This window comes from Chaetodon auriga, chromosome 1, assembly GCF_051107435.1.
Source record: "Chaetodon auriga isolate fChaAug3 chromosome 1, fChaAug3.hap1, whole genome shotgun sequence".
Classification (NCBI taxonomy): Eukaryota; Metazoa; Chordata; class Actinopteri; order Chaetodontiformes; family Chaetodontidae; genus Chaetodon; species Chaetodon auriga.
The window spans coordinates 6,093,063-6,118,996 of NC_135074.1; the positions used below are offsets into that span (position 1 = coordinate 6,093,063).

At 42.2% G+C, this 25,934-nt stretch overlaps 1 protein-coding gene across 2 annotated transcripts in view; it reads right to left on the reverse strand.

The window, feature by feature from the left end:
- mtss1lb (MTSS I-BAR domain containing 2b) overlaps positions 1-25,934 on the reverse strand; it is a 66,845-nt gene that overhangs the window by 23,991 nt on the left and 16,920 nt on the right. For both annotated transcript variants that reach the window (XM_076735108.1, XM_076735185.1), the window contains exons 2-3: positions 21,981-22,042; positions 21,230-21,303 (exon numbers count right to left, since the gene is read on the reverse strand). In XM_076735108.1, the coding sequence (XP_076591223.1) occupies positions 21,230-21,303; positions 21,981-22,042 (136 nt within the window). The remainder of the gene's footprint in view (positions 1-21,229; positions 21,304-21,980; positions 22,043-25,934) is intronic.

A 25,934-nucleotide genomic window follows, 5' to 3' on the forward strand; every position in this document is an offset into this window, starting at 1 on the left:
TTTGGGAGTATGAAGCACTGAAAAAAATCCTCTTGTCAGTGCTCTCTGGTGGACAAACTATGTACCATTGTCAGTGTTTCTAAACCATTTCTGACATTTCTGTACTGCAATGATCAGCCGACAAAGTAAACCAATCCTGATAGACGTCCTTCCTCTACAAGGGACATGATCTAGACTGTCAAATATTAACACAAGCTGTTTGCATTCATATCAAAGCCATGAGAGAGCCAGCTAAAAGCAGGTACTATGTAACATTAATGAGGAGAACACTTTCAAAACAAACACCTGTCAGCAGCTCTTATTACACTGGCAGTAAGGTTTGAAAACTCATCAACAACACAGTTTGAATTCTCACAGGTGAAGAGATCCATGACCTTATGTCCTCAACAGGCATGTCATCAATTATGTCATATCCTCCTTTATGGTGTGTGGGATAAGGCTATGATATCACACAAGAGATAATTGTTGTATTTGTTGGGAGGCACCTGTAGTCTTAAACCATAAAAGCATAATATCGTAAGTGAGCAGAAGAGGGAGGACAGTCAGTTTTCCCCAGGTTTAATCCAGTCAGGTGCTGTGTCCGATGATGCTGCTGCTGTAAATCTACCTGGCATTGACACTGACATTCAGTGTCATGGATAAAGGGGTCAGTTATAATGTGAACACACACACACATACTGGCAAAAGGCAGTATTTAAGAGTAGAAGAAGAAAAAGAAGAACGTGAAAGGAGGAGGACAGCATTTAAAAGAGAAGGATCTAATAGGTGATATAAGAATGAGGAGGAGGGGATGACAGTGCTTTTGTGCCTTGGATGGCAGAACAAGGAGGGAGGGTTAATGCCAGAGCAGGTGAGGCTGCGGTTGCCAGGGTTACAGACGTCTGCAGCAACCGCCCATCTGTTCCCCTGACACCAGCATCTCTGCGGTGACACAGCAACAATGAGAGGACGGCAGAGTAAGACCAAAAGAACAACAGGCAGGCAGAGACAAAGAGGGGCAAAGATGGAGGTGATGAGGAGACAGATTAAAGAGGGGAAGACAGGCACAGAGACTGCGGTAGTAGCAGCGCCAGATAGTAAAGGAGAATAATTCATGAGGCCTAGATTCTCCTCTCAGCAGGAAACCAAGTCAGAGATTGTGCTTCCCAGACAACCAGGCAGCCAGTCACCCTGACCAAAACAAGCCATCAGTCTCTGATACACGCTGAAGTGTGTTCCAGGGTAAATCCTGTGCAGCAAACCTCAAATACCGCATGCCGAAGGAATGCATCGCAGCATGAAACATTATACTTAAGAAATAAGCCACAAGAGGCCGTGGTTTGGAAGGTTTTTGACTGAAGAGAAAACTAGTGGTAAGCATGCAAAGGCTCGTTAGGTTTACTAATCAGTAATGTAGCCTAACAATGTGATGAGCAAGTCTTATTGCGCGTGATGGTACTTGGTAGTGAGTTATCACGTGATGAAACATAAGGTAATATAAACAGCTTTCAATCAGAAAGGACCATCTTATAACAGTCCAGCTCACACAGCTGACCTGAACCTTGCTGCAACAGCTTCACAAGACTAAAACTCTTGATTTGGGTGCTTTTAACAGCCAGTACATCAATTTTAAATGAGCTCTTGGTGAGTCTGTTTACATGCCTGCCTTCTGCTTAGCCAGGGTACGTTCAAAAAACAAACTAGTTTGTACGATCAGATCAGAAGGCATACTGTGAGTGTTTGTAGGATCCAAAAAAATAGTCTACAGGAATAATCTATAACACACTGCTGGACCACTGCATGTTTTTCAGACAAGATTTTAAAGATTCCACTGGGCTGTTACCTCTGCTGAACTCTATTAGCAGCTAGCAGGAAGAAGATTAATGGATTGTGAAACGTCTGACTGACCCTGAACCCTACACTGTGTTTTGTGGCCATTTTATCCTACATGACATTAGAAAATCCAGCTAAAATATTTTGAGCTTCAACAGGACTTGAAGTACAAGCTGTCATGACAGTTAGACATTCTTCCAGTCAACAGAAGATGACACGCGTGCACGCACGCACACACACACAAACACACCCTACAACATGCCAGCTTTGACCTCTGACATCCTACATAGACCTATGACATCAGAAGGTCATGGCAAGGCCACTTCCTGTCACAACATGTCTCTCGAGCCCCCAAACTGCTGTTGCCATAGTGACAGGAGGATAAGATTGCACATGACAGCTGAACTGACATGCGCTCCCAAGGCTAAAAAAGTTCCAACACAAATTATATGTTTCCCTACACCTCTCAACTCAATGGTTGTTCCCTTTAAGTGTAAGTTTCAGAAATCTATTCACAATTTAAGCAAAAAATTTGAAAAAAAAAAATATATATATCAGTGAATATTAAATAAACGTCATATTCTGCATTCAAATTCTAGCCAATCAGCCCTGCTACTGTTTACTGCTAATGCTGACGGTTACCAGACACTGTCCTCAGTGATCCATCACACTAAAGAGTGTGACCCAGATGAGCGTCCGCTGTGCTGAACCTGAACAATTGATGATCTGGTCCAGTCTGGTTGATTTCCACAGCCAGTCAGTTCTGTTCCCAGTCTCCTCAAACAGGGCAGGCCATTAATAAATCATTATGAAGCTGTGCGGCCACAACAAAAAGAACAAGCATCTCTTCATCTGAACAATCTATTTTTATTCACGGGCTGACACAATTAAGTGTTCAGCATACTGGGTATTTATCATAAGAGCTGAGCCAGAATGCCTTCAGAGTACTGTAAAGCTTAAAGTGAGCCACTGTAAACCGTCTAGTGATTATATCTTATTCAGCCTTGATTGTGTATTATAAAAGCCTCAGAGTACTCAAATTACCCTTTAGGATAATTAGTACTTCAAGCTCTTTTCTTCATGTAATCTGTAATTGGTTACTTGATAACATTATATTGTATCTTTCATTTAGTTTTTTGATCGTGTATTGTATGTTTGATGGAGTCCTGCCATCTCAAGCTGAATTTATGTTTTGTTTTTTGTCGTCAAATCAGTGACAGCATCTTACTGATAATAACAAACTCTGCACAAAACAAATGCATATAACACAGATCCTGCAGTTTACAAGTCTGAGCTCAAATCGCCACTGATTCAGCCTGATGTCCTTTAAGGGTGACACGCTATTAGATAACACATCATCAGAAACTATAAATCCATACTAGTACTGACCATTTAGACTGTAAGAGTTCAAACTGAACAAGTGGACAGACATTTAAAACAATATAGAATCAGTCTCTCTGGAAAGTCAGCCTGGCAAAAGCTGGCTGTTCCATACTGACAGCACAAAACAAGACTGTTGCTTGAAAATGGGGACATGGATCCATGTGAAGCAGAAAAAAATCACTTGAACAACTGTGCAATGCAATCCAATGCATCAGTCCTGCAGAAAAATGTACCTTTACTTTATACCTTTTTGTTAAAATGTTATATTTTTGCTGTCACTGTGTCAGAGAGATGTTTAGTAATTTGGTCATTTTTACAAGTATCGTTCAAAAAGACATTCCGATATGCTTATTTTGCCCCCAAAATTTCAATTTGTTATCCAGAAAATGTGCAATCATATAAATTAACATACATACTGTGAGAGATCGTCCACTGTCATGGGCATGGCAACAAGATGGCAAATTGATTAAGAGAGAGGCACAACGATGACCCCTGTGAGGAGGGAATCTGCTGTTATGCTGAAAGTCACCTTGCTCAAGGGGACGGGAGGAACGGAAGCCAAAGTGCCTCTGTGTTGGACAGAAAGAGGTTGAAGGTCACAGCCAGAAGCTTCAGCTCAAAAGCAGTTGGAGACACCTGACCCTTTGTGTGTACGTGCGTTGCTGTTCTATAGGATAACATCATGTTTAACTCTGCCGGCTCTATGTCTTACTTTTCTATCTTATTCTTGCTCCCTGCTTCCTCTCTATCTCTCTGTAATACTCACAGATCCCTGTCTAAGGGAGAGATGTGTCATATGGGAATAACCATCCACACAACTTGACAGCTCAAAGCACTGACTTCAAAGTGTAGACGCCGTAAAACAGCATAATAGGAGTTTTCTGTATTCTCTGGCTGTACAGTAATTCTCTTCTTCCTCGCATGTTGCTAAACTTACATCCACTCACTGCGATCCACTGTAGTTTCTGTTTATTAACATCACAAATACCAAAGGTCACCTCAATGTCAGCCACAGTACAAATCCAGAGTGTTTGTTTCCTGTCCTGACATTTTAAGAGCCGACAAGATGACCAATGTGATGATTGTCATGTTGGTACTTCTAGTTTGATTCGAGCGTTCAAAATTAGCATCCATCATCAAACCCCAATCTGAGGTGAATGCAGCACGACCTGCATGAAAACACCACCGCTCCAAGGATTACAGAGCCTAGCTGGAAAACAACATTAACATCAGAGAGGAAGCCCACTGCCCAACAACTTACATGCACACATGTACACACACACACACACACTAAAAGTCCCAGCGCCTTGAACCCATTAAGATGCAGGGTACTGCAGAACAGTCAGTGTGCTGGTGTAATGGTTTAGAGTGGAGTCAGCTGGGCCTGGGAAAGCATGTACATTCTCTGGCTTTGATTACAGAGGCTTTAAATCTCTCTTACACACATGCACACAAAGACACACACGAATATACAAACTGAAATACAGATACACGCTCTCTCTCCAGAGACCAATGCAGGGCTGAGCTACAGGCCTCCAGACAGGGCATATTTACTCAAAAATGGGGGGTTGTTGGCAAAGGACACTTTGTGCTGCTAAAAATACCACCACAGACAGTGAAAACAGCCAGGCCAGCTTACACAAGGAACAGTGGAAAAAATGTAAAAAGAGAGGAAGGAAAAATGTAAGAAGTACAGAGGGACTTTCAAGGCTTTCCCCAGGATCTGTCTCCCTGTCTCTGTTTGCCAGTGAGGGGAGAAATGAGTGTTGTAAAGCAGAAGGCGAGTTGATAGATATGGGAGTGCTATATAAACAATTCTGGCCTGATCTTACCTTTTTATAGCCTCTAACCAAGAACACAAATCATAGGCTGCTGTGTGAATAAAAGATGAGGAAGGTTGGCCCTTTGGTCTCCCACAGTCAAATCATGTATGTGTCTTTGTCTGTATACTGTATGCTGCAGACTATGGATGATTAACACTGTGAGCACTGACTGGTACTTTTATGGAAAAGTTAGTTAGCTAGCAACACAATTGCTCCACTGATGTTACACACACTCACACACACACAGCTTGGACCAGTCATTGCCCTGGACATACACGAACAGGCCCATCCCAGGACAATCCAAGCATTAAGAAAACTGGAAATGTGATGAGGAAAGGATGGATAAGTGATTAGACTAAACGTGTGCCAAGACCAAAAAAACTAAATGAAGCAAGTAAAAAATAAAAAATAAAAAGAACAGTTTTTTTTTTTACCAGCTAACTGAAGGTTAAAGGGAAAATAGAAAACTTTTACACTCTATTTTAATAATTCAACTGACTGTGTATTTTAATAGAGGTCATCACTTATATTTTGACTTGTCTGATATCTTTTACTATATTTTGTCATTTCATTCTTGCTACATTTTGGTCTCAATAGCATGAGTGTGGTTCTGTTAATTCACAGTGTTCATAGATAAAGATGTCCTGAGACAGCACTAAATAATCTCATTGTAAAGGAAGACTGTTGAGATCAGAGCTGTGGGCAAGCAGCCACCCTGCTAAAGTGTTCTTGACCAAGACACTGAAACCCTTCCAGGTCCAGGGCTGAAGATACTACTATTGCATTTAAAAACATCCAATCCTCTATCATAAGACAGCAGTATCACATCATCATCTGATACATACTGTTTCACACCACAGCAGCATCAAAAAGTCTACATTCAGAGCAGAAAATGTTGGCTATTGATTGTAATGTGATAACAACGCAGAACAGTAAGCACTCCTGTTTAAACAAAGTTGCTGTTTGATGGCGTGTAGGCGGCAGAGCTTCTCTCAGTAGCCGCTGTTGAGTGGCTGATTTCTGAGCTGTTTGCACTTCCTAACCTCTGCAGGCTACATGACACATGATCTTAAAGAGCTCTCGCTGCTCTGGAATATACTTGGATAGCCAGTCTGTATTATGTTCAACTGAAAGCTTATCTCCGTAGCATATTTTTGTCACTCTTTTAGTGTGTGTGTGTGTGTGCATGTGTGTGTGTGTGTGCGTGTGTATTCTCCAGTATCATGTGTTGAGATGATCAGCTGAACAATATCATGGCCAAAGAGCGACTTCCTCCACTGCAATCAGAGCAGTCCAACAAGGATCAAACATTCATGCTCAGACATCAGAGGGTTAACACTAGAGACAAGTCAAGTATTCTTATCCATTCTCTGATGAAATATCTGTCAAATGAGTCATGCAATCTCAGCCAGAGTGTTGTTTTATTACTTTAAATAACAAAAAACTTTTGCCAGTAGGGTGAGATAATTTGGCTTGTTCTCTGTACAGTTTTACCATAGAAAATCTCCAAAAATGGTCCCAAAACAAGAACCAGTTGTATCTAGATCACCCCCGTCTATGCTGCACATATATCTTCAAGAAAATCACATTTTGGAGAATCCAAACTGGAGAGAGAGATTGATATGACTCTTACAGTATAAGTATGGTAAAAATATATCTAAAGCCAGCAGCTTGAGTTATAAAACACGCTGCATGCAAGCATCCTTTTGGTTGATCACCTCTGGCTGATGTCCATCCCTGGTGCAGCAGACCTATGAAATTTAAGATTTTGACCTGTAATCTGTTATTTTGTCAGCTGATGTTTTATAGAGCAAAGCTAAAAAATCTCCCTGCACCAGGGGTCAGGGAATCCACCCTGGAGGTGGAGGTCTTACTCAAGGACACTGTTACTGATACAACTGATACTCACCAAAATGAAAGCTTTGATCAGATGTTCCAAGAAAAAAAGGGGGAAAAAAAGGATGTTTCTACAGTATTCGTGTTTGTTAGACAGCGATGAGAGAATGATGAAGATGCAGCAGTCAAGTCAAAGGGTATTTCTTCACCTGCACCCAAAGAGAACAGCAGCTGGGAGAGAAACGTTCTCACACATTCCACGAAGCCCTTGGGGTGACTGCTCGCCATGGCTTCCTTGCACATTGGTTTGCGAGCATAACGAGGCTCGAAAACATGACTAACATATATAATCACACCCTGCGTGGAAAGGTGTTTGGAATTCATTGCTCTTCCACACTTCATGTCACCAATTACACACCGCAACACAAAGCACACACGCATATCTCCCTGCACACCTACTGAAACATACTTGTAGCTTCACATATGCTTATGTGAATGTTCAATCTGAACACACGCTCTCACGCAGTCTTCGCAGCATTCACATGTTAACACGCACGATAGTAGCCACGCATTCTACAGATGGCATCCACTGTAACATGCAGCATGCCATCTGCAGGGAGGCATCATATCAGCTGCCTAAGGGCAAGAGAGGTGGTGTGTGCATCTGGGTGTGTCAGGATTATTCACACATACATATGCTTCTGAATGGATATTAACCCTTATGGTATTATAAAGCCTGTTTAATCTTAGACTAATGCATCCCTCCATGTGAAGCCTTTTGTTGCAAATTTGTGATTGGTCATGCGCTTTCCAGCAACTATGCTGCTCATGTGGCACAGTCGTTCAGAAAAGAACTAAACATGCATAAAACTGTACATATTGCGTACTGGCATGACCAGCTGAGCTGTTAGCCCAGAGTTAGGTTTAGCTGTGCTGAGTCACACACTGCAGTGGTCTAAATATAGCATTGTGGGTAGTGTAGTCTGGGCATCATGTACGCTCCTCTGCCTCTCTGCACACCCCTGACCCCAACAGATAAAGCATCACAGAGAACCAAACTGAAGCAAAATTAGCAGAATGAGAGAACTCCTGCACAGATCAACCAGATAATTTAATATACCAACACACACACAGCAAAGTCGGGTAAACATGCTCTCTCTGTCTCTCTCTCTCTCTCTCTGGCTAACTCATTCACACACACACAAACACACACACACACACCAGGTCAGGAGGTGACAGTGTGTTTCTGAGAACACTTTCGTTTTGGGCAGAGTGGCTGGCAGGAGGTCAGGTAACTGTGGGAAACACTGTTCTGCTGTCACTGCTGATGTCTCTCTCTCATGGAGTCTCTCTTTAACGATGCAGCTTCCAGTGATTTGAAGAGGACAAACGACAAGTAACTTAGACACAGAATGTGCACAGAGTAAGGCTGTCAGAGGCTACATGGAAAAACATGACAAATGAATTGTGCGATAAAACATCTGCTATCATCTTATATAACCAGCTTTTTGTGAACTTTCACAAGATGACCTTGATTTGAGATTTTTTTTTTGGTCACACAAGGTCAAGAATGCACTTTGGTGTCCAAAAATATTGGAATTGTTGATGAAATCCAAAAAATGTGAGACATAAGAGGCTGGACAGAGCACCCCAAAACATAACACACTGGCATCTGTGTGTGTGTGTGTGTGTGTGCCACTGTTGCCATGGCAACGCACCGGATGGCAGAGCCGCAGAGCAATGAGACAGGGATGAAGGGTAGAGAAAAAACCAAATGGATGAAGATGAAGTTTACACACGCCTACCTGTAGAAAAAAAAAAGACATGTGCATCATCAAGGACAAATGGAAGCGTCGCTATTTGACACACGTGTAACAAACATGATGGAAGCAGCAGTATTTTGCAAATATGCCAAAATATGGCTCAAGATGTTACTTCTGCAGCATCCAGGCTCTTAGGAGGAACAGAGAGGCAGTGTCGTGCTATCGTGACAACTACATTCATTAAAACCTCATTTATCAAACCAAAACTGATAAATTGTATATTTGGTTTTGGATTCTTTGACAAAATAAGACATTTGAAGACATTACCGAAGGCCCATTTCAGGAGCATCCAAAACAATGAATGGAATAAATGAAATAGTGTTTGACAGATGAAAATGATCAATAGTTATAGACTTGAAAAGCATTTTGGACATTTCTTTGGGCGGTGATGGGTATTTTCCTTCATGAAATCAGGCCAACTCCTCAGACGAGTACAATTTTTTTTTCTTTTTTGCTATGTTCAGACAAACAACAACTTGAAAACATATAGAACCCTCTCAATGGAAGGCAATGCAACATCATCCTGTAAGGCGCTGCAGTGGCCAATCAAACATGTGCAAGCACATATTCCTGGTAATTACTTTGTATTTGTGCATATTTGTACTGTTTACCTTGTTAATGTCACAAGTAAACATAAAAATCTTTGCTGCAGTGCAGTTTTCAGGATTTAAAATCCTTCCTCATGATATAATAGACCACTGAGAGGTGTTTTAGTCTGTGATAAAACTTCAAACTCTTGATTCCATCACTCAAACTGTATTCCCTGAATTCTACAGTATTTCATCATTTCATCGGTATCTGAAGCAATAACACATCCCACGTACAGCCACCATTCAAACATACAGAGCCTGAGTGATGCTTAAATGATCCTAGGAGGAGCTGAAATTAAAAATTAGGCCCATTCTTCTGATCGTTACAATTAGGGTTTACAGAATAATGTAGTCAGATGTAGTCAATGGAGGGTCCTCAGAAGGATAGCAGTACAAGGGTGTATGTGTGTGTGTGTGTATGTGTGTGTTCAGCTGAGCCAGCAGCAGCCACACCAGTTATCACGCCTGGCTGATGGCTGTTAATGCTGTGGATTAACACCTAACTCTCACTAACTCTGAGCACACACATGCACCCACAAACCAACACACCCAGTTCTCCCAGCAAAGGGCGTGCAGCGAGCGTTGCTTCAATATTTTGACAAATTGAGAGCTCGATGCTGCAGTCAACTGCACATTTTGCAAAAATATCTACCCACCATAACACACAAACATGTGCACACACTCTCTCACATGCATACCACTCCTCACTCCAGCCTCTTGTCTCATTAGACAGAAGTTGGCCTTGGAGCAGCAAGACTCACTGAGCTCAGCTTCCCATGGTAAATGAGTGAGTGCACTGTATGTGTGTGTGTGTGTGTGTGTGTGTGTGTGTGTGTGTGTGTGTGTGTGTGTGTGTGCGTGTGTGTGTTTGTGTGTGTGTGTGTGTGCAACAGAGCATGTCTTGTGTTGTTGACCTCTGGGACAATACTGCACTGTGACATCAGGAAATGTCCTTAGAGAGCTGCCAGATACAGAGAGAGGGATGGAGGGAAGGAGGAGGGCAAAGGAGGAATAGGAATGATGGGAGGCAGGATTAGATGGGAGAAACGTGTTGGGAAGTAAGAGGGAGCACAGGGGGACAAGAGAGGAGGGAAGAGAGGAGTAGATTTTGGGGTGAGTGATGAGGGTAGAGGAAGCATTGAAGAGTCAGAGGAGTGAGAAAAAAGCTCCATGGAGGAAGGAGGGAGAGAGAGACAGAGAGAAAGAGATGGGGGGCTGTAGGGAGGGAAATAGATACACAGTGTTGCTGAGGCTTAATTAAAGACAATAATGTTTTTGTAGCCATCCACAACAGCAGGCCTCTCAGCCATGGCCTACTTAAAGAGGAAAGAGAGAGGGAAGCAAAGAGAAAGAAAGAAAGAAAGAAAGAAAGAAAGAAAGAAAGAAAGAAAGAAAGAAAGAGTTCTAAACAGTTCTTGTCAACACCAATCCCAAACCTTCATAAATTTCCTAAATGCTTATACTGAAAAGCTTCCAATTCCAATTCATTATAACTTGAATCTTGCTGCTTGTTTCAGTCATTGATTCATTCTTTTTTTTTTTTTTTTTTTTTTTGGTAATTTTTCAATCAAGAATGGCAAACTCAGCTCTCTCGTGTCAGGATTTGTTGCTTTTCTTCATGGTAGCAAACTGAGTATCTCTGGGTTTGATATGTTGGTTGAATAAAATAAACTATTTGCCTCAATAAATAAACTCAGGCTGTGTGGAAATCCTAACAGGCATTTCTCACTATTTTTATAGACAAAGCACTTAATTGATTAATTAAGAAAATGATCTGCAGATTTATCTGTAATGAAATACTCATTATTTGCAGCCCTACTTGTTTTATTACTTTACCTACTCAGCCCAACTCCATCAAAGGTGTGTCTACACATCTGAAAAGCCTGCACCACCACATATCACATCTTCTTAATGGTGCAGTAGTAAAAAAGCAGACACTGTGGTTTAATGGGCAGCCAGCCTACAGTTTGGAGGAACATTGACTATCAACAGCTAGCTCAGCCCCAGGAAACCCCCAGCACTCCAGAAAGCAACCCAGCAAGATGACATTTAGAGGCAAAAAAGCATTAAGGGGATTTGTGATTGTATTTACAAAATATAAAACTGTAATACTTTACGTGTTTTTAGACTTAAAGCATAGATCTTTTTTTTGACCATCTGTCATTCGCTCTAATTTGCTGCTCTCTTTGTGTGTTTATTCATGCCAAACACCATCTGAATGTTACTGCCTCTGTCTGTGAGGCTGTGTGTTTGTGTTCTAATCTAAATAAACGAGATTATCTAAAAACCTGAAGCTCTCACTCACCAGCTGGACATCAAAACTTGGAGAAAGGTCATACATTGTAGGTCATAATCTATTCAGTGGGGTTAAGGTAAGGTCAGTAGCCGTCTAATCCTCATGCTAACCCAGTTATGCATAGTAAAAAAAAAAGCCAGTTCAGGCGCTTTGGTTGCATGATCAACCGTATCACATCAGTTGACTGTGAATGGCATGCTATCTGTGAAATGCAATTAAGCCATCTTGCTCAGATTTCTCCTCTCCTCTTGGCAACAACATGGCTATTTTTTCTCTGCCACCACTTCCATCTCTTTCTCACACACTCACTCTCTTTCTCTCTCTCTGTCTCTCTCTCTCTCTCTCTCTTGCTCCTTGTTGCCTGGCAACCATGCTCGTAAATGTGATTCCACTGCGATTGGCTGAAGGGATGGCAGATCAGAGTCAGAGCAAGACAAGAGGGAAACACGCATGCATCACAGACAAAGACATAAAGTCACAAATAAGTTTCTTGGCGTCTAACTCTTTGGCATGCGTCCCACTGCCCATTGTCCCCATTGCATGTCATTTCCACAGGCTAAATCATGCATGTGTGCATGTGCGTGTGTGTGGTCACAATTGCTTGGCATGCTCTGTTCAGTGCCTCCATGTTTACACACACATGCCTGTGAGCTAATGTGGATGCATGTCAGAATTTCATGTGTGTGTGTTTGTAGTGTGTGTCTTTGTGTATGAGTAGTGGTATTAACTAGCAGGTGGTCCTTGCAGGGGGCTGCCATACTGCAAGCTGAATAAGGGTAAGCACTCTTGCTGAGTTGCATGTGTGTGTGTTTGTGTGCGTGTGTGTTTGTGCATACTGTGTGTGTGCGCACTGTGTCTGTATTAACTTAAATGGCCTCACATGTGAGTGTTACCTCTCTTCCTCCCGCCCAGGGAGCCATCAGTGCAGCCAGCATGGAGTGCTCTGCCAGGCAGCCAGCGAGTTAATGAGGGAGTGCTGAATACTTTTTATTACACTGAATGAACACACACATGCATGCTCAGCAGACAAGCTTTGAGGCAAAGGCAAACAACCAGCAACTTTTGCTTCTTTTATTGCATTTAGTTATTATATTGGGTTTTTTTTTCACCCAGTTTTGTTCACTTGTTTACCTCATACTGTTTACTATCACCCGCTGAAACAATAGTATGTCAAAGCACCTTCTCTGTCTCTCTCATGCAAACACACATACACATTATTACTCTTCAGGCACTTCGCGGAGTAGCTAACTTTGTGGAGATTAATAATTATATATACATGCACACATATTGAGTGAGTTCTAACGGCTGAACACCACATGTTGCGAGCGAGAGTGAGTGAAAACGAATTAGCATGTGAGCAGAGAAGTCTAAACAGTTGAGTGGTAGAATAAGTGCTGGATAAAAAGTTGAACTAGTTAGCTGGTCAGTTCAAGTAATGGATCAAATAGTCACATAAAAGTAGATAAATAGTTGCATTAGCTAAAAGTAATGAGTCAGTGGTTGAAGAAGTTGATGGATACATGGTTCACACAGCTGCAAGGAGGCAGAATGCATACAGGAAATATTTGTAGCTTCTGCAACTACAAGAACAGAATGCAAACTTGACCAAACCCATATAGTTTATATAGTAAACTGTTGGTGGTGCTGATGAAAGGTTACCTGATTCAATCTGACAGAGCTCAGGGGGAACACCAGACAAAAAGGTTGGGAACCACCGACTTAGCTGGTGCTTGTATCCACAGCAGCACAGGCCTGACGCTGAAAACTTCCCCACAATGCCCCACAACAGTCCTCTGTCCGTTTCCGTCTTTATTGCTCGCTACACTCCATGCTCTCTCAAGCATGGACCCCTCTGTCTTTTCATACAGTCATCACTCCATTCCTCGGAGATGTGGAACAATCCTCAACTGTTGGTCTGCAGCGTTTCACTACCACTTAAACACATGAACTAGCATTTCTCCACACAGCGCCACTGTGCCTCAAATCTGAGGTTCTCTGTTTACAGCAAATCAATGTGCTCTTCTTCTTTGTGTCAACTTTTAAATGTGCTGTGCGTCGTAGCTTTAAACACTGATAAATCACCCTGAAATTAAAATTCCTACCTTGGTACTATTACTGTAGATGCATGAGACCACGGTCAGGATCGTTGGCAGCCTCTATGTCACAGCAGTGGTATTATTATTGGTAGTGTTTCTCCAAATCAAGACCACATTTCCCATAAAGTTCATTGCTTCCTGCCCCCCAGCTCCCTTCCTTTGCCTTCACTGAAGAAGATAAACATGTTGGAAATGAGTTTTCCAGCCTTTTTTCTCTCCTTTTCACCATCTGCACTTGAGATAAGCCTTAGCCTTGTTTCTGCCATCTTATTTAGCAGAAACAAACTCTTGTTCTCTTTCTATACAGATGCATATCATTTACCATACAAGTGTACAGGATGTGATGGATGAAGTATCATGACAGTTTGCCTGTGTGGCATCATCAGCCACAAAACTATCAAGCTATGAATGCTGCAATGTGGCTGTGCGGCACTTTGATTTGGGCTTCCTGACACACAACGCTGGTGTTTCACAGACTAAGAATGGACTGTGTAAATGTAAATCTAAAAAGCACAGCACAGGTATTGTCGCTGACTGTACTTCAATTCATTTAGTCAGATGACTGACATCACAGTGCATCTTACTAACAGGTGGCATTACTGAGTCATTCAAATCTTTATTCTAAATGTAGTCAGTACAGATTAAACTTATTGTTTTGGCATTTGAAGGTGAACAGAGAACATTTTTTTAGGTGTATGTCAAAATAAATGAAGGATTTTAGCGAGTTAGCGAGCAGTGCCTTTTGATCTTCAGCAGCACCTTAAGCTTTCTTGGATTTACCGCACATGAAATGGGCAGAGCACTTCTGCCTTTCTTTTAAGTGTTTAAAGTGCAGGTTGTCTTCACCTGTAAACTGTCAGATTTACCCACCTCAGAGTGGCCATGACCTCAGCTGCAAAAATGTTTAATGTAATTCCATCCTTAAAACTACAGTACATGTCAGTCAGCCGTTGTACTCTAGATAAAACAGTAGAGGTTTGATTCATGATCAGACCTGCAATTATGGCCAGGCCTGGCCATCCAGGATGCCCCAGGAGAAATCAGCAATATTATTGTTATTATCTTGTATATATACAATTTTGATTGTGATTTATTATTATCATTATTGTTGCAATTGGATATGTACATTACACGCTGTAACCAATGCTTCTATTTGTGTCTGGAATATCATGTTTTTATTGTGGGATGAAAGTCTGAAAGAACTGGCTCTGTGTCTGATAATGTGGTCTGAATAGAGCCACTGCTGCTTTGGCTTGTGTGTAACAATCTCTCAAGAGTTTTGCATGTTTTTTTTTTTTAAGGCAGAATGATGCTTCACTTCAGCCAGTGTCATGCTATCTTGGTTTAAGATATAGCAGTCATATTTCTCTGTGGAAATGGACACAAAGAAGTGTTTTAACCAACAAGAAAAGCTCACCTAATGAGGACTGTCACTCAGCAGGTGCAGCCAGACGAGAACAACTGGCTACAGCTAGCAGTTTTGTAGATTGCTATAATAAAACAAGAGGAAAACTGCTACTCCAATGAGGGCCGTTTTCACCACCAGCAGCGACCTCAGAACCAGGTGACCTTTTCACAAGAAAAACACTTTCTATTTTTACTGTTTTACTCATCAACTCCTCTTTCTTTGTTACCATGATGACAATAATGTTGTTGTCTCTGATGACAACGATGATGATGATGCAGCATCTCTTTATCCAACATATTCCCTCTCCCACCCCATTTTCCCGCCTTTTTTGCTCCACACTGTCTCCCTGCAGCAGTAGCAGCGAACCTGGGTCAATCCCAGCGCCCCTTCTCATTTCTCAGTTTGTACATCCTCGATTCCTCTCCTCGCCTCTCCTCCTGGTGTCTGCATGAGCAGTGGAGGCAAGAAAGAGACACAAGGAGAGGCGTGTTGAGACAACAGGCATTTGATAAAATGAGACATCCTTGCTTTGGTACCATCATGTAACAGCGGCATCGATTAAATTTGAAGTGCAGCACAGATGTCGCATTGTTTTGTTGTAGCATTTTCATTTTCAGCCCTCAGCCCGATGAGGTGAGGGTTTCATCATCAGTCCCTGTAAGAAATGCCAAAGTAAAACTGATCTTGAATGTTCCCTGCAGCCCTACTTGTAAGTGTCCTGTTATGCTTTCACCTTTTGCACTATACTCTTACTTTTAACACTTTTGCCATGACATTTTTAGACTAAATGGGCAATTGACTGCTATATAACAACATGAAATATAGCAAATTGGTGCTGAATGCAAGAGAATGTTCTTGTTGATATAATAATTTGACATTAGCAGCTATTTGCATTTGTAAACATCATGTCATGGTTATAGCAGTTGAATTGGGTGCAGCCTGCATTCAATGATAATATCAAAGTGAAAGATGATTGTGCATTTGATCATCTTAAATAACTAATACAACACTAAGATTTAGCGAGCCCTGCTCCCGCCGTGGTTTGTATATTCCAGCTGTGTGTCATGGATCCTTTATACATCACAAGTGATGAAAAGACAAGGCAATAGATACATCTGTGCATCCTCCCTCATAGCTCCATCGGCAAGCCTCCTCTCTCCTCGAGATGCATGAGATCGATTTCTGGGTCACAGGCAGGGGGACGGAGGAGAGGGGCATCGAGGAGGCATGAAATAGAGAAATGAGAAGAGCCCCAAGGACTCTCACAATGCACACTTGGCACAAAGAGCAGCAGTAAAGTGCTACTGCATGTGTGTGCATGTGTGTATGTGTGGAGATGAGGATGATGATCTGATGGTACAGAATGTGTGGCCGTTTTATTGGCAGTCTGCGTGCCTGCATCTGAATGCATGGTTTCATAATGAATATCATAAATCTTACTGATACACACACACACACACACACACACACACACACACACACACACAGCTAAGACCTCTGAACATTGGCGGTGCTCGCTTAATTTTAGATATTTAAAGCTACTTTGTACCTTCAGCAAATAGCAAATGAACATACAATAGGTTTCATTTTACTGGGACATTGAATTTTAGAAATTTAAAAAAAAAAAAAACCATTTCTGTACTAGAAACTTGTCAGCCGCTCAAAGAAAAATCCTGTATAAGATACAACCAGCCTTCATACACACACTAGAGGCATACCAAACATTAAGACCTCTACTACAAGGAACGAATAAACAGGAAGTTTATGATGATGTTGGCAAATATTCAGCAGCTCACACATAACCAAGCATGTCATGTTGTTCTCACCATGAAAGATATGCTGGATATCACTGCAATGACGGTAGATATCATAAGACAATAATGCACAACGGATGATGTGCGGCACAAATGAACAAATTTATGAAGATTTCCTTGGAAAAGAGAAAAATACAGTGTGCAGGAGTCTGTGTTCTTGTACTTTGGTTGCATCACACCAACAAAGCTCTAGAGTTGGTGAGCAAAGCAACAAAAGCCACCCAGACGATAAGATTTCACGCTGACTGCTGTGTCCTGAAAGGGTCAAACACACTTTAACCAAAACTAAAATGTCCTATTTTCTTTATGAATGCGCCCCTTTCAGATGAACATAAGTAAGATCATCTGAAGTGAGAGGCAAAAAAGTCTGTGGTCTAACTCTCCATCAAAAAGGCCAGTAAAGCCAATATACCACGGCTGCTTAAAACTACTGATGTAACAGCACCCTCTCTTTCATGTGGTCTGGCAGAAAAGTCTCAAAGTGTTCCCAGCTCAAAGGAAAGTGACAAGAAATCACTGACATTTAAAAATCTGGAATGAATGAAGCTGAAAATGTTTGTGCGACTAGATTTCGAAAGACCGGAAGAAACCTCCTTTCACAAATAATGCTGTCACTAGTGTGAGAGTATGGGAACATGCTGTGTGTGTGTTTGTGTGTGCATCCTCACTGATGCTGGGGGATGAAGAGGACTTGTTAAACAATGCCAAATCGGCAGGTTATTAAACATGGGAAACACCACACGCACAGGGGGCCTCTACCAACCCACATCAGAGAAGCAGTGTAGTAGTGTATACAGTGTGTGCTGTCACCCACCCACCCACCCACCCACACACACACACACACACACACACACACACACACACACAGTGAGTTTGCCCGGGGGAAAGTGAATGTTTGGGCTATAAGAGGGGAGTGGAGTTCACATCTGAAAGTGCACTCAAATTCACCCCTCATCAGGGAATTCTCAAGAACTTCCACATTTCCTCCTGCTGGATTTCACCCACTTGCTTAATCTCTCTCTCTCTCTCTCTCTCACACACACACACACACACACACACACACACACACCAGCACAAACACAAGAAAAACTGTTTCTCTCACCCTCTATGCTGCCTTTAACTTTATCAGCTTGAGAGGAAAGCTTACTATATCTGGTGCCTAAACATTAGGGACGGAGCAGAAAACAAGGCCTGGCCATGATCCAGCACAGAAAAACCAGTACGCCCACTTTTGCTGGATGATTCCCCATTGGCCACCATATTATTTATTCATTTATTATAACAACACATTCACATTGAGTCCAACATTTTCAAGGAACTGCAGCCATTCATTCCTTTGGGTGGCAATGCTTGGTAGAGGCTTTTAGCTGAGTTTCTCCCCGTCATTCTGATATGCTACAAGTTAGGATTGGTGCTTCCTAGCGTGAGCATTGACCGTCTGAACTGCGCACATCTTGCTGCCCCCTGTCCAGGCGGTGCTCGTACTGAACAGGTTAATTGGTACAAGTCGGGGATTGTAACTTGGCTGAAGTATTTTCTGCTCGGTGTGTAATGTGTTGATCATCTGCCTGAAGCTTCTTTTTCTACAGTGTTAAGCAGACCCATGTCTTTGGCTAGGTGGATAGTGATAGAGTTTGTAATCTCGATCCATCGTTTGCTTTTTCTGTCGTAGGGAGTCCCTCTAGCAAACGCACCTTGAAGTGACATTTGGCTCGATTTTTCCTTTTCTCTTCCCCTGTTACCTGCTGATGTGGAGGGCACTGATCTTAACTTCATACATTCTTGATTTTCCAAGACATGCTTGCGACCAAGGTGGTGGAGCAAATGGCTCCAGCGACAACACTTGACACCCAAAAAAACCAATAGACACGGCTCCTCTTTTTGGCACAAGTTCTTCTGTGTCATCATGTTCTACTAGTTCTGCAGCTTTGATTTCGGAACTTTCAACGTCTATCCCATCCATCTTCACCGAAATGTAATACCAGAGCACTGCAGTTTACCCTCACCACGCCCCCCACCATGCGTGTTGAGAAGGACAACATTGAAAACGGTCCGTCTGAAACAGTGTCGTGCAGCGCAGCGTTCCAAACGTTGTGTAATCACATACACCAGTGTGGCGGTGTTAAAAATTCATATCATAACAAAAATATACACCGGTATTCGGTGTGAATCGGTATACCGCCCAGCACTACATGCTAGCATGCTAAGTAGCATTAACTACAGCTGAGGCTGATGGGAAAGTCCTCTTTTTTTCGGGTATGTGGTAATGAACCAACATATTAAGTGAATAAATTAGACCTGATGATGGCAGCAGATAAAAAGTTCAGAGATTACAAATCTCAGGGGGGAACATTAATGTGTGGACCAAATTTCCAGGCAGTCCATCCTGGATTCTAACACATATACTCAAAATCACAAATGTATACTCTGTGATGGTGGGAGTAGGATCCTTTCTCTGGTGGGCATCTATGTCTGTAACAAATCTCATGGCGATGCATCCAATATTTCAGTCTGGACCAAAGACCAACTGGCATTGCCATCTCTAATGCCATGCCAGTGGCGTATTGACTGAAAACGAGTTTGCCAAATATGTCGCAATACATAGACCTGGCACATTCATCCAGATTCAATATCAGTGTCATTAGTGGTTATGCAGTGCCTCTGAACTGTTAAAAACTGGCTGCCATGACTTCCAGGAATATTTCATCAGTAATATTCAGGGAGCCATTTTTTTTTTTTCCTTTTTACCCAGCTGATGAAAACACTTTGATCCACATAACATTTGGTTGACACGCTGAATGGAAAGATGCAGGCTCATAAATGGGAGCGTCGGTACAAGAGCAGAGCACAGGATCATCAGTACCCTTTGGGCTTGATTCACACTCATACACACACGCTGTAATAAGTAGCACATTGATATAGTGAATGGCAGGAAGACAGAGAGCATCATTATTGGTGCCGTCTTCTGCCGCCATCCATTTAACAAATCTATTAGAGAACATCACACGCTGAGAAAGAGCAGCAATTGTACAGCAATCTGACAAATGGACTCCAACAGGAATGACTCATCAGTACAGAAAGTACAAAGAGCCTCTGATGCAGTCTGCATCTTCGTGCCACCGTCGTTATATTTCTCCCTGTGTGTGTGTGTGGCAGTGGTAGCAGCATGTGAAATGAGCTGACAGAGCTTGGTGATTTCCTGTCTGGCCTATAAAAGCAGCACGAGCCTCTTCCTGTATCCTCCTCTGTAGGATCCCACCTGGGGCCGCGCTCACACGTCACCATCACATAGACTGTCTCGCAGCTGCACCGAATCAGTCACAACAGGAGGAGAAATTCCCTGTTCTGCAGCCTCAGTCGTCTCTCCCGTTTCCCTCAGAGGTACCATGATAGTATTCAGATGGCCTTCAGTGGGCGCCAAGTGTTTGTCTGACCTCCTCAGCCCACACACATTAAAACTAGTGCCAAGCTTTAAGCCTACACAAAGAATATCAACAGCACCGAGCCAAAAACACAAAATACAATCCATTGACCACAATTCTCCAAAATTCAGCCAATTTTAGCAAGTTTCAACAAGTGCACCACAGGAAGAAACACCGTGCTGAGCTTTCCATTGGAAATATCTTGAACAACCCAGCACGCCCGAGCTGTGGGGGAGGCAGAAAGCATGTCGCCACAATGTTAGGAAAGCTTAATAACGGACCTTTTCAGTATTTAGCAGAGAGGTAACTTACTAAAATTGAGTCAAACTATTGTTTAAAAGTAGGCTACATTTGTACACAGAACTTGTCCGAGCATTTTTAACACTTTCAGCCGCGTCTGTCGTAACCTGCTAGCTCCACACATTGTCGAATTCAAAGATATGACAGACTGGCAGAAAAAATCAAAGCAGCAGCTTCCTCCCAAAAAAACCAATTAGCCTTCAAAACCCATGTTATTTGCAACACTCTATTCAAAAGTGATGTTTTTGTTGCATTGGGAAGTTTGACAAAGCGTGTCCTGCGACATAAATGTCTTTTACCGACCCCCCCGAGATGCTTCCCTCGTCTCTGTCTTCTGTAAACAGTGCAGTGCAACTGCTTTGAAGTTTGGGACAAAGTGTACCTTTAGGCTACTGGAAACACTTTCATCAGTCAAAGGAGACTTTAGTGGGCTGGTTGATAATATCTCAACAGCATAACAAGATTCCTAACAGCGCTGCCATGTGGATGCTTCAGAAGAGGAAAACACAGCACGGCTTTGGCAAAGGGACGCACGCCAATGCACACAGCTTATAGCTTTCTGAGCAGGGAACTGCTTCTGCCTTTGACACATTCACACACCCGTATAGACACAGCTGTTATCCTACCTCTGGTGTTGGTAGCCATGTCTGCCACCTTCTGAAAGGCATCCAGGAAGGCCACAGCAGCCAGAACAGTGGTTCTAGATTTACAGAAAACACTCATTACTACACATATAAAAGCTTTATCTAATGAGCACCTGCTTCTGCCTGATTTCAGTGAATTCAGTGGTCAGGTTTTCCACTGGTAATGTAATGACAGCACAGTTGATTTGGTCAATGACATGTAGATGCACTCTATTAGTATGCTGCCACATTCAGCAGATATCAGTGTTATTCACCTCAAGTCAACTCACTGCAGGAAAACCATACAAAACAGAGACTTTTTTTCCTTTGCATATTTGATTAAATGCTGAATTTTTCAATTTAGTTTTTTGTAATTAAGGTCTAATTAAAAGCAAACCTGTATCCCAGAAATTTGACACAGTTCAAAGAGAAACAAGCCATGAAATTAGTGCATTTACATGCTGTCATACGGTGGTTTAAATGCATTTTTATAGTCTGGTAAAAAATAAAATTCTATGCAAATCACTGAACCTACAGCATGGAAATCCCTGATTTCTTGCCAATACAAGGAATGGAAACTTAAAAAAAAAAAACAAAACAGGAAATACCCACACAAATCAGGCAGTGCTGAAGTCTGACTTCCTTTTAAGAAAATGATTTCATCCTGTGTCGTATAAAATATTCAGTGTTCCACTTTGGAAAGACTATTTCTGTAGCTATTGTTTTATTTGGTTGTGTTGTCTAAGAAACTTACCGGAGCTGGGAATGCAGCTTAGTGGCCTTGGCGCTGAAGTCCTCCCACACAGGATAGGAGCACTGGTAACACACAGACAACAATGCACATTAATACTGACCGATCTTACATATTGATAAACAAAGTATCTGCTATGCCCAAACCTCACTTTACACTTTACAGGAGTGCCAGGAGAGAGCTAGGTGTTCTTCAAATGGAAATGAAAATGACACTGGCTTGCATGTCCAGCTGATCACATGTTCATAACATTTCAAGGTCATGTCACTTTCCTTCCTTCTAAAAACTGTCTCCTTAATGGAGCATCTGGGTTGCATTTAGACTGGATCTATAACCACTTTAACTGCCTCCTTTTCTCCCCTCTGATGTATTATTTCTCCAGACATGACAGTTTGACATTAATGGCCACGGTGTTGATAGTAACTACGCACATTTACTTATGCACTGTGCTTCAGTACAACTTTAAGCTACTTGTACTTTATTTGAGCTTTCCAGGTTTATGCTCCTTTATACAGAACAACAGTATATTTCAGATGTATTAGCTTTTACTCCACTACACTGATCTGCAGCTGATGAAGATTATACTCTTGCACACTCTGTTCTCCTCCTGCACTTCTGTAGGTTTTTGATGTGCAGCTTCTGTCATCAACCCGATTCCCTATTCTCTTTCCACAAACACACACACACACACACACACACACACACACACACACACACGCCACTTTCCCACTGTCTGCTCCATCGGTACCCGGCATCTCCCCCTTTTGTCACTCTCAACCTCTTCCTTTATCCGCAAATACAGCAGCCACCCCTCCTCTCCTCCCTATGCAGCCATCTAACCATCTAGCAAAACACACACACATGCATGCACACACCGACAGAACACTTGACAGCCACTGGCATCAGGCAGCATCAAAGACTTTGACTGGAGCACACAGGATTGCTAACACAATTCAAAGGTGAAGCTGCATCTCTAATGGATGCTGCTCTATCACACACACCCAGCCTCAGCACATATTGCATTATATTTGATCCAGCTTGACCCATAACCCTGTTAAATGCTTGCAAATTGTGTGAATGGGGGGTGGATGGTTGTATTTCTATAAATAGGAGCTCCAAATATCATTACAGAAAGACACTGAAAATCTGTGAATATAAAATAGAATCATACAGAAATGCAGGGAATAATATAAAATGAAGGCAAAGGAGGATAGTGGAAATGTGTGTGTGTGTGTGTGTGTGTGTGTGTGTGTGTGTGTGTCTGCTGGGGGTGGGGCATCCTGTCGTGATGTCAGACTGGCACAGACAGTAAGGGATGTACACTCTTTGATCTGGCCTGTTTGATGTGGCTTAATTTGGTCTGAAATCACAGTCCTATTTCCCCTTAGTACCAAAAGCTAACCCCTCCACCATCCACCATCGAGACACACACACACACACACACACACACACACACACACACAGACTCACCATACTCCCTCCCATTGCAGGCTGTTTGAAGTGCCCTACAGAGCTTAAGTAGTGTGGATGAGAGATAACGCGAAGCGACGCCCTCCTACTACTTGCGCACACACACACACACACACACGCACACACACACACACACACAAACATGCACACACACTCCTAAATGCACACATGAGCGGCCCTGCATCTCATAAACATATTTTGGGCATTTCAATCCAGTAAAAGAGCCTGGTGGCAAGTGACCAAGTGACGATTGAGTGTGTATGTGTGTGTGACTGCTTCCTGCTCCTTAACATGCAGGTCTTCCCGTCCACACTCTGTGTTCGAACTGTATGCTGCTGTGAGGTACTGTAAGTAGCCATGACATGGACTACCTGAAATATTTTTAAAATTAACAGTCACCTGGAAAACTCACTTCATGACATGAGGGAGCAACTTAGAGGAGAAATGCAGCAGCAGTGTGAAAATGGACCATGTTAGTAACACCGAGTGTTGAATGTGGACAGTGCTGTGCACTAAATGTATGTTGTGTGTGAAAATGTTAGAAGTAGCAGTGTATTTGTAGTAATATCCGATTTACATATGTCATTTGTTGTGTGCATGTTAGCATCCCACATTAAGTTAATCAGTAAAATATTTTGTGACCACCTCTGTTGTGCTCTGTGGAGCCTGAATGAAAACATATGTTTCTGGATTTGCTCCAGAAGTCAAACTGGCAATTGCGACAATGCAATCTATTAAAAATCCAGCAGTACAACGTAATCTTATTCTCCCTTCTTTTATGAAAAAGTAATTCAATTTTTGAAAATCAAGGAAATTAGCCACCATTAACAAAGACCATTTCCCCTTAATCCTACATGTATGATTAGACTGAGAGCAAACACATTTTGGCGGAGACGCAAGAAATAAGCTGGGGTAAATATTACTAATGATTCTATTCATGACTCAAATACATGCCCGTGACCTTTATTACTATGGTTATTGTTTGTTGTTATAAATTCATAGTTCATTAAAAAAAGGAAAGAAAGTGTCAAAACACTTTTGTGAGTTACAGCAGTCAGTGAATTTACATCTAATCACACCTGCTTGTGTCTTCCCATTGACTCTGTATGCTGCCTGTCTAAAAACACCTTAAAACCTTGATTGGTCAAATGTCACCAGTTTGTCAGGCTAAAGCCGGCACAGCAGAAATCTATCAGAGCGGACAGAGAGGGCCAGACAACGTACATGTTTCACAGACAGCAGAGATTACAGCGACATGGTTGGGAACATGGCATTAGAATAGAAAGCGAGCAGTGTTAATGATGAGGGAGTGACAGCTCTGATGCACTGCTGCACTGGAGAGAAGCACATCGAAATGAAACAAAGTCATGAAAGGTTAAATTCTAACAGAAAGTGCTTTAGTAGATAAAGATGGTAAACCCCAGGAAACCTTTAACTTTCTCAGAATGACTGATCAAAGAAGCTTTGATTGAGCGACTGCATCAAGGCATTGATGGCAGAGGAAAGGAGGCCAGCCCAGAAACAGCACTGGGACTCAAGCTCCCTATAACGTATATGAGGGTACCCAAGAGATCATTACATACATAAATACAGAATTTGTGAAAAATCTCTGCTGTTTTATAACTGCTGGTGTAAGTGTTGTCGTCTTTGGTACATTTCTTATCAATATTCCTTTGATTTGATGAAATTTTAAAGATCTGCGCAGTGAAATTGGGGAAACAGAATCATCTTACAGTGGCAGAAGCTGTCTGTCCAAGGTCAAAGATCTGCACTGTGAATTCTTCTGAAGTCAGTTTAGCATTCAAGCAGGTTACAAAACTCTCAGTCTGCAAGCTCCATGCCCCATAAATGTGTCTGTGAGTGTGTGTTTGTCTCAACCAGAGAGCTCAAAGGCCGCGACCATAACCACCACGCTCACATGATTGTAGGACTTAGAATATCACGGTGGCCGAGGGGCAAATAACATGAGTGCATGAGAGACAGAGAGCGGGAGACAGCGAGTGTGTGAAAAAGCTTTAGGATTGTACACTATTACATCACCACTTCCTGTGTCACTGAACAACTGAGCAGGACATGCATGGTTGCTTCTTACGCACACATGTATTCATCCCAGTGACATTTCACAACTAAAAATGTGTCCTAGCTTTCTTCTGTCCCTGTTTTCCAAATCCCTTCAACAGGCTATGGTGGAGATCAGATTATAAGGACTCGGTGTATTGTATCAAAAGGTCAATCACAATGTTTTTGTCTTCCATTTCTAGTATAAAATGAGGGAAATTCCTAGCTTTGTACCATTCACCTTGATACTTCACCTTTCCTTTTCCTTTAAACCCTCCCTTCCTTCCTCCTCCTTTCCATGGCGAGCTGTAGAGCTGCTGCTGCTGCCCGTTCATTTTCACTGAGGAACAGCAAACAGCTCAAGTCAGAGCGCTAATCACACCTTAGATCCTTAGTGTTTTTTCATGTAAATGCATTCAAATTGCAATC